At 68.4% G+C, this 9,086-nt stretch overlaps 1 protein-coding gene across 1 annotated transcript; it reads right to left on the bottom strand.

Annotated features, from left to right (window-relative positions):
- Nucleotides 1-1,637: 1,637 nt before the first annotated feature.
- Nucleotides 1,638-9,080, bottom strand: QARS (glutaminyl-tRNA synthetase). Its single transcript, XM_026088097.1, has 22 exons — nt 9,060-9,080; nt 8,723-8,798; nt 8,260-8,324; nt 7,948-8,001; nt 7,450-7,507; nt 6,484-6,555; nt 6,194-6,279; nt 5,857-5,943; nt 5,499-5,598; nt 5,225-5,303; nt 5,012-5,120; nt 4,797-4,927; nt 4,547-4,639; nt 4,191-4,328; nt 4,030-4,117; nt 3,806-3,949; nt 3,631-3,735; nt 3,400-3,492; nt 2,922-3,049; nt 2,363-2,429; nt 1,985-2,110; nt 1,638-1,905 (listed from the first exon to the last, which is right to left on the bottom strand). The coding sequence occupies exons 2-22, from the start codon at nt 8,736-8,738 to the stop codon at nt 1,855-1,857; spliced, it is 1,890 nt and encodes a 629-aa protein (XP_025943882.1). The 5' UTR covers nt 8,739-8,798; nt 9,060-9,080; the 3' UTR covers nt 1,638-1,854.
- Between the last annotated feature and the right edge of the window lie 6 nt (nt 9,081-9,086).

A 9,086-nucleotide genomic window follows, 5' to 3' on the forward strand; every position in this document is an offset into this window, starting at 1 on the left:
CAGGGCTCCCGCACAGCCCCGTGAGCCTGGGGCCGGGGACATGCATGGCCCTGTGGGGCTGGGCCTGGGGACACCTGTGACCCTGTGGGGCTGGGCCTGGGGGACGGGAGTAGCCCCATAGGGCTGGGGGCAGGCATGGCCCCATGTATTTCCAGCCCCGTGGGGCCATGGCCAGGCCACACACGGTCCCGTAGGGCTGGGGACACCCGTGGGGCTGAACACCCTCAAGGGACAGGACCAGGGACACCAGCAGCCCCACAGGGTGTGGAGTCAGGGACCCGCCGGGCCCCTCGGGGGGCTGTGCCCCATGGGGATTGCCCACATGCTGCTGGTGGGGGCAGGCCAGCACGGGGCCAGCCCCAGCCCGCGGCTGTGGGGCTGGGACACCGGCACCGCTCTGGGGTGGGCTGGCGCCTGCAGGTGCCCCTGCCCCCCAGGCACCCGGCCCCAGGCTAACAGAGCAGCCCCGCTAACGAAGGCTCTCCGGCACGGCCCCGGGTGCCTGCGCGGCCCCTGCTGTGGTGGCCCCCGCTTCCCCCAGGGACGAGGGTTCCGGCTTGGCGAGGACAGAGCCAGCCCCAGCTGGCAGCTTGGCCCCAAGCGGGGACTGCCAGGACTTCTGGTGCCCCCAAGGCCTTTGCCGGGACGAGCACCTGCCTCGCTGGCCCCCCTGGGCGCAGACCCCAATGCCGAACGCGGATGGGGGCGAGGTGCAGCCCCAGCACTGGGCTGGGGGGCGAGGTGCCGACCCCGATCCGCCAGCTCCCCRGTGGAGGGCGCAGGGGCCTCCCGACCATTACAGGCCCCGGGCTGGGCTGTGCCACCATCCCAGCGCTCCCAGTGCCCGGAGCTGGGTTACGGCGGGGGGCAGGGGCACGGCCCCGCGGCTGGGGCGAAGGGTCCCCGCACCCGGGGCCGGGGACCGGGCTGCTTTAACGTGCCCATGTGCTCGGCGCAGCTGCCCGCTCCCCGCTGCCACTTAAGGTGGCCCGTGGGGCAAGGCAGAGCCTCCCACCCGCTCGCGGCAGGGCTGGGGCCCCCGGCGCCCGGCCCGCAGGGTGGGGGGCCATGCCGGGAGCCTGGACGCACCTGCCGCGGCCCCCGGCCCGGGGCTGGGCAGGGCCACCCTGCTCGAGTCCACCTTAACAGGGGCCGGAGCGCGGGTGCTGTTTGTACACAGTGCGCACACCATCCCGCCAGCCCAGCGGCACTGCGCCCTGCCGCTGCCTGCGCCCTGCCGCTGCCTGCGCCCTGCCTGCCGTCCGGCCCTGCGCCCGCCTCAGCCCAGCCCTGGCCCCCCCCCGCCGTCCTGTGGGGACCCTGCTCTGTCCTGCCCTGGGGCAGCCCTGCCCCAGCCCACCCCTCCTGCGATGGGGGGAGCAGATCTGCCCCCTCTGAGCCCCAGAGCCCAGGAGCTGCTGCGGCAGGGCCAGGCCCTGGAGAAGGGGCCACCCTCCCCAGGGTGGACAGAGGTATGGCCCTCCCCACGGTGCACCAGCCCCACAAGGGGGGGGCAGGAAGGGCCCCAAACTCAGGGCAGGCCCAGACCCCCTCCCACGTTTCCATTGCTCCCAGGGCTGGCTGAGCCCCAGGCCGCGGTGGGGACCAGCACTCAGTGACAGTCCAGAGACGGGGGCTCTGATGCTCCAGTTTATTGAGGTGATGCTGTCCCATACGCTGCACGGCCCGGCGGGGTCGTGCTAAGGCAGCTGTGGCTCTCGCAGTGCGCGTGGACGGGGCCCTGCCCAGCTCCATGGGGGAGCCCCACGCTGGGGGGGAGCCCCACGCTGGGGGGGAGCCCCACAGCTGTGGACCGCAGGGGAGCCGCAAGCAGCAGTGGTGGCGGCGGGTTCCTCACGCCTTTCCGGGGTCCTCCTTCAGCGTTACCGTCCGGTTGAACACCAGCTGGGGAGAGGGAGAGTTCTGAGCCCCGCGGCCCCACGACGCCCGAGGGGAGCACAGCCACCCCCTCTCCCAGGCTCACCTTCCTCTCGGTGCTGTCGGGATCCACGGAGAAGTAGCCCAGCCGCTCGAACTGGAACTTGCTGAAGGGCCGGGCGGACAACACGGATCTGTCAACCAGGGCATTGTCGACTACGCGCAGGGAGTCCTGCAAGGGGGAGAGGGACGGGAACAGACAACAGCTCAATCGGCGCCTCCGATCCCCCTCGTTTCTCTGTGGTCCTGCTCCCCCCAGCCCACGGCACTGTGCTCATCCCGCCCCTCTCCCTGGGGCTGCTAGGGACGAGCCAGGGCCACACGAAGGGAGCAGCAGGGTTTGCCCTGCGGCAGGTGCCTCTGGTTTCGGTGCAGCAGGTTCCCAGCTTCCCCCAGCATTTTGGCCCCTTCTGCCACTACTCACAGGATTGAGGTCACTCAGAAATCCACCTGGGACCTCTGCTGGGTCCTCGGGATTTTTGTGCAAGAACCTGCAAAGAGAGAGGGGCTGTCAGCCAAAGTCCCCGAGCGAGGGGCAGCAGGGCAGTGCTGTCCCCTCCGCAGCCGTGGGGCACCCACTCTCAGAGCCCCCCAGGGGCATTGCCCCCGCCAAGCAGCCGGGTGCACCTCTGCTGCCAGTCGGATGTGGCTTCTCCCAGGCACCACCCAAAGACCTGCAGCGCCGCCCAGGAGCTGCGTGTCCCTTCCCCAGGGGGGACGCTGAGCCCCGGCACGATGCGAGGCAGGGGAGGGCCGTGGGATGCAGCCAAGGTGCCGGGACGGCTGGGGGGAGCGCAGAGCCACCAGCGGCAGAAAGCTGCTGAACATGCAGCTCCAGTTTCAGCTGCCAACAAGAGCCAGGCACTGCCTCAGCAGAGCCTGCTGGCACACGGCCACGCTGCCAGGCCAGGCTGCGGCAAAAGCAACTGCTCCAGCACCGCCGACCCTGCGCCCGAGCCTCTGCAGGCAGCCCAGGTACTCACAGCCGCTCGTAGAGCCGCACTTCACACACCAGCGGCTCTGACACCCAGTGGATGAAGGCTTTGGGCTTGTCCGCCACGTCCGACTTGGTGCAGGTCACCTCCAGCTCGATCACACGCCCGCTGGCGTTCTGGGAGGGGCGAGACGAGTTGTCAGGCAAGAGCCCCGTCGCCGCAGAGCAGCCCTGGGGCAGCACCACCAGCCCTGCAGCTCAGGGGCCAGGCCAGGCTGGGGGCTACCCTGCTCCGCACAGCCCCTGCTCCCGGCCACGCCACGGACAGGGCCGGCAGGGAGCGGCTGGACAGGCAGCCTGTGTCCCCTCCACGCCTCCTCTCCACGGAGAGCCTCTGAAGGTGCCCACGGGCACCCAGCCCGGCCCCAGACACCATCGCTGTCCTTCCCCGGAGGGGCACAGCCGTGCCCTGACTCCCCACAGCCCCTGTGGCCAGCCTCACGGCGCCGGTGTCCAGAGCTACCCACCTTGATGATGTTCTGGACGGCAATGACGTAGCCAGCGTGTCGCAGCCCCACCGGCTGCCCGGGGGCCAGGCGCTTGTAGCCCTTGTCCATCTCCTGCGAGACAGTTCACCACTGCAAGAGGGTTCCCAGTGCAGGCCCTGCTCCCCCGGTGTGTCCCTCCATCCCCAAAACGGTGTCCCAGGAGCGAGGGCAGTACAGCCTGGTGTGTGCAGAGGTCTGTGCCCGGCTCACCTCCCTGAAGTCCGTCTCCTCGATGTAGATGGTGTGCTGGAAGGGCACTTTGTGGAAGCCCCTGGTCTCRTCAGCTGGGAAGTTGGGCACAAGGACGTCGAGAGCCTGGGGAGAAGGCGGGATGAGTGCCGGCCCTGGGAACCCCCACCCGCACCCCAGCCTGCGGCAGTCTCACCTTCGGGGCAGGGAAGTTGGTGATGGTGACCTTGAGAGGCTCCAGGACAGCCAGGGCGCGGGGGGCCTGCTCGTTCAGCACCTCCCGCACGCAGGCCTCCAGCAGGTGCGGCTCCATCGTCGTCTGGGCCACCGTCACACCGACCTGCGGGAGAGAGAGGCATCACTGCACCAGCTGAGGGACACAGCCATCTACCCTGTCCCACATTGCCCCACAGCACCTACCCGGGCACAGAAGTTGTTGATGGCCTCGGGGGGGAAGCCTCGCCGGCGCAGGGCCGTCAGYGTGAAGAGCCGCGGGTCATCCCAGTCCCTGAAAAAACGATGTTGTGACAGCTGAGCACGCATGGAGTGAGACCCGCCCCGGCTGCTGGCCCCAGTCCTACCTGACGGCACCGGTCTCCACCAGCCGGATGATCTTCCTCTTGGAGACAACAGTGTAGAGGAGGTTCAGGCGCCCGTACTCCCACTGCACGGGGCAGTAGACGTCCAGCGCGTTGCAAAGCCAGAAGTAGGAGGACCGTCTGCAAGGCAGGCACAGACCCAGCCCAGCTGAGCTTCATGCCTGTCCACAGCCCCATGGACACGCTGTCCCCCTGCTCAATCAGCCGGGCCTGGCCTGGCCCCCACTGCTCCTTGGCATTTCAGCCCCCGCCAGGCAGCAGCCAGCTGTTCCTTGTGTAAAGCTGCCTTGCCCGACCGGGTCCGGGTCGCCTCTGGCCAGGCCGCAGGTGGTGCTCACCTGGCCTGGAACTCCTTGGTGCAGAGAGAGTGCGTGATGTGCTCGATGGAGTCGCACAGGCAGTGCGTGTAGTCGTACGTGGGGTAGATGCACCTGGAAGGCAGGCGCTGTCAGCCCCAGGGCAGCACGGGCCCCACTCGCAGAGCCCGGCACTGGGGCAGCCTCCCTGCTGGCCCCTGAGACCTCCTGGGCCGCAGAGACACAAGCCTGTCCTTGCCACATGCGCTGGGACACCGCAGGCCCACCCTACCACTTGTCCCCGGTGCGGTGGTGCGGAGTGAATTTGACGCGGTAAGCAACGGGGTCCATCTTCCCATCCTCCATCACCAGCTTCATCCGCAGCGTGGCCTCCCCCTCCCCGAATTTCCCCTTCCGCATGTCCTGTGGAGGGGGAGAGGCCGTCAGCCAGGCTACAGCCCCAGGACCCCGATGGAGACGCAGTGACTGTGCTGGGCCAGGCAGTACCTCGAAGAGCAGAAGCGACTCCTCCACAGGCCTGTCCCGCCAYGGCGAGGGTGGTGGGTTGTGGCCCTTGATCTCCTCCACCTTCTGATGGCAGACGTAGGCCTGGCCCCTGCAGGGGGGAGATGCGGGCACCAGATGTGAGCAGCACGGCCCCTYGGTGAGGGGGAGTCCGGGCTGCTGCTCCGGGCATCCCCACTGTCCCAGGACACTCACCTGCGGATGAGCTCCAGGGCCCAGGTGTAGAGCTGGTCAAAGTAATCTGACGCGTGGGTCACTGCGAAGGGCTGGTAGCCTGCGGGGATGGGSAGCCATGAGCAACCAGAGCTAGCTCCATCCTGCGCTAGGCCCCCTGCTCCATGGCCCCAGCCCCTCAGGGAGGCAGCTGGGGCAGAGAGAGCGGGCCGGGGCTGCCCCCAGCTCCCAGCAGCAGGACCTGCACGCAGAGGTGCCTGCGGCAGCAGCCTGGCCCTCCCCAGCCCAGCCATACCGAGCCAYTCCACCATGTCCCGGATAGCCGTGAAGTACTTCTCCTCCTCCTTCTCGGGGTTGGTGTCGTCGTAGCGCAGGAAGCACACGCCACCGTTGGCCTGGGGACGCAGGCACGGTCAACACACGCTCCCCGAGGGGCCGYGCAGCCAGGCCAGCAGCTCTGCTCTGCAGGGCCCCTGGGGCCGAGCAGGCCTGGCCTCCCCACAGCTCCGCTAGCCCCTGGTTCACCCGGGACACCAAGCGCAGCAGGAAGGACAGGGCAGGCTGCGTGCAGAGCAGGGACCGCGTGCCTGGCCCCAGCGAGGGCAGCAGYCCCGGGGCTGGGGGAGCTGCCAGCAGGGCTTGGCGTCTCTCACCTTGGCGTAGCCGAAGTTGAAGTTGATGGCCTTGGCGTGGCCGATGTGCAGGATCCCGTTGGGCTCAGGCGGAAACCGCGTCCGCACCTGCACRGGRGAAAAGGGGGCACATCTGTCCTTCRGCAGGAGACTCTGTCCCTCCCTGCAAGGGGGGCACTGACATGAGCCCCCTGAGGTCTGACAGAGCCCCCTGGGCCAGGCGGGTGCCACCTCTGGCTGCCCCCCACATGGGCTGTGTCTCCTCAGCCACCCCGCTCACTGGGCCACGGCCTGGTACAACAGGCCAGCRTCAACAGCACCCTCAAAGGGAACCCCTGGGCTTGGGGCCTGACCTCACCTGCCCGCCTGTGACTGCCAGGTGCTGCTTCAGAAGAGCCATGGTGTTGGGCGTCACCACGTAGCCCTCTGTCTTGTAGTTCTCTCCTGGAAGGGTGCAGGACGGTCAGTGTGGGTGCAGGGATCCCTTCTTGGGATGCAGCAGGGCTCCAGCACCCCTCTGGGTCGGGATAGCCCATAGGGAAGGACATGGGGCCGGGACAGCCTCGCACAGAACACAAAGCTGGGGCCAGGCCACTCGGTCCCACATGTGACTCCTACCAGGTCGCGGCAATATGTCCACACACTCACCCGGCTTGTGGAATTTGAGGGCTTCTCCCCGGAGCTGCTCCAGCAGTGACCGCGTCTCCGTGCCCGCCTCGCCTGCAGAAAGAGGACGGGGGTTGAGCAGCGGCTGGTGCCACCACAGCCCTCTCCACCTGCCCAGGGAGTGACGGGCACAAAACCCACTCGCACTGCTGCTCCCACACCTCRCGGGGGCTCAGCCCTGCCTGGCATCCTGCCCTCCGTTCCTGCCCACTGGGGCCCACAAGTGGGGCAGGATGGGTGCTGGATGCCAGCTGAGTCCCACCAGCAAAGGAGCAGCAGCGAGCCCTGGGCAGGCAACCCCCCACAGGGTCCTCACAGGGCGGGTGGCGGTGGCCACGCACAGGCAGGGCTGCTCAGCGCTGCGGGAGCTGCCCGGGCCCGGTGAGTATGCCCAACGCTGAGGCATTAAGCGCACCTCGCTTTTCACCAGAAAAGGACAAGGTGTGTGAGAGCGGTGCTGTCTTGCGGAACACAGGGGACTCCCAGYGCTGCAGGGAGCAAACACGTGTGCTGACTGTCCCCGGCAGCTGTGACAGCGAGGGCAGGGCTAGAATTAGACGATGTCTCTGCACCAGCATGAGCAGCGAGGGGAATTTTCTGGGAGTGCAGGGCACAGCCGGCACCAGCTGGCAGCCAGGATCCTGGCACCAGATCACAAAAACCGCCCCTGTGCCTCCAGGAGGGGACAGCACGTGCTGCCCGCTGTCCCCAGGACACCAAGGACGAGGCCAGCAGAGGACGAGGGTCCCTGCACAGGGTGGTGGGAGGCCTCCAGGCAAGCAGGAGGTGCCTGGGGTGACCCTGCGCTCAGGAGGCACCAGCCAGGGCTACGAGGGCACCAAGGGCAGAGGCTGCCCTGGACCCCAGAGCTGCGCGCTCACGCAGAGCGTGGCCCGAAGCAACGTGGAAGCATTCAGCAGCCGCCAGCAGGACGGCAGAGCCCCTTACCGTTCTCCACCACGGCCACCTTCTGCTTCTCCGCCTGGGCCGGCCGGGCCTTCGCAGTCTGCGGGGATCAGCACAGCACGACTGAGCATCCCRACCACTGGGCTCTGTCCCCCGACCCTGGCCCAGCCCATGCTGTCCCCAAACCTCCCCACACTCCCTGTGCCCAGGACAGTGGCAGGGCCTAGGGCGGTGCAGTGAGCTGTGGGACTGCAGCAGGCTCCTTGTGCTGCCCATGACCCGTAGAGAGAAGGGGCACCTGAGGAACAGGAGACAACTTGAGCAGGGTCTGGAGCCAGCCCAGCACTGCCAGGCTCCTGCTCACAGTGAGTTTCGGGGCTCCATGCCCAGCCCAGAGCCCAACCAGATGGTCCTGAGGGTAGTCAGGGGTGTAGCAGAGTGGTTGGGGGTGTAGAGCAGGCGTTTGGGAGCAGCAGGGCCCACCTGGACACACAGCAGGAAAATCCCATCCCCAGGTCCCAGCCGTCCCCTCTGCATCACCTTTGGTTTCTTTTCCAGGTCAGCTTCTGTCTTGGGGCCCAGCAAATGCAGCACCTGAGGGAGCAGGAAAGGGGCCTGATACGGGCGCAGGGGGTGGGAGAGGCTCCCAGCTCTCCCGAGACCTGGAGCGGCCCTGTTCAGCTGTGAGCCCGGCCCTGGCCCATGCCCACCGGGGCAGGTTGCCCCCAGCACCCTCCTCAGGGCCAGCACAGTGTGGGCCAGGCCAGTGGGTCCCACAGGCTCTGCGCTGGCCACAGCACCGACAGGAACACGAGCCCCAGGGAGCGCCCGACCCGCTGCCCTCACACCCACCTGCAGGTCCACTTCGTTCTTGATGGTCTTGCCGTCCGCCCACCGGAGCCGGCTCCGCGCCTCCCCTGCGGGCACAGCGGCATCGTGGGCGAGGGGCACGACCCAGCCCCAGGGACTTCAGCCAGGCCCTCCCTCAGCGCCTCGTGGACCAGAAGCCCCTGTCCTGACCCAGAACGCCATGGCCGGTGGCTGGGAGCAGTCCGTGTCTCAGGGATGCCCCCAGGGTCCCTGGCGCAGGGCACTGGCATTCCCGGCCTGGCCCATGCGGGCACCGTGGTGGGATGTCTCCACCAAGCAGGGTGTGCTGTGCCAGGCACGGCCCCTGCAGCGGTGAGGGCAGCACGTGGCGCAGGGCTGGCTCTCGGGGCAGGATCCAGAGGAAGAGGAGGCATCTGCAGAGTCAGGTCCGGGAACCTGCTGGCTGCCGGCGACGCGGGGGGCTGTCGCGGTGCCCAGCACTCACCCATCAGCAGCCCCATGTTGAAGTGGTAGCGCTCTGCCAACAGCTCCGCTCTGTGCTTGCTGATCACAGCCTCCACCTGRGGAGCAGGAYGGAGACGCRGGGATGAGCGAGGTGGCCTGGCCCYGTGCCAGGCGCTCCTCGCGGCAGGGCACTCCTTGCAGGACAGCCCCACGAGGGATATAGGCAACCTGAACGGGGGTGTCTGCGAAGGGCCCGAGGTCCTAGAGACTGGGAACGGCCCCTTTCCGCCCCGCCAGCCTCCCCRGTGCCGCCTGGCCCTGATGGCTTGGAGCACCGCCGGCAGCCCCACGCGACAGGCGCTGCCCTGGCCACTCACCGCCTCCTCGATCTGCTCGGGGGTGAC

The sequence above is a fragment of the Apteryx rowi genome, unplaced genomic scaffold (assembly GCF_003343035.1).
Source record: "Apteryx rowi isolate R43461 unplaced genomic scaffold, aptRow1 scaffold_75, whole genome shotgun sequence".
Classification (NCBI taxonomy): domain Eukaryota; kingdom Metazoa; phylum Chordata; class Aves; order Apterygiformes; family Apterygidae; genus Apteryx; species Apteryx rowi.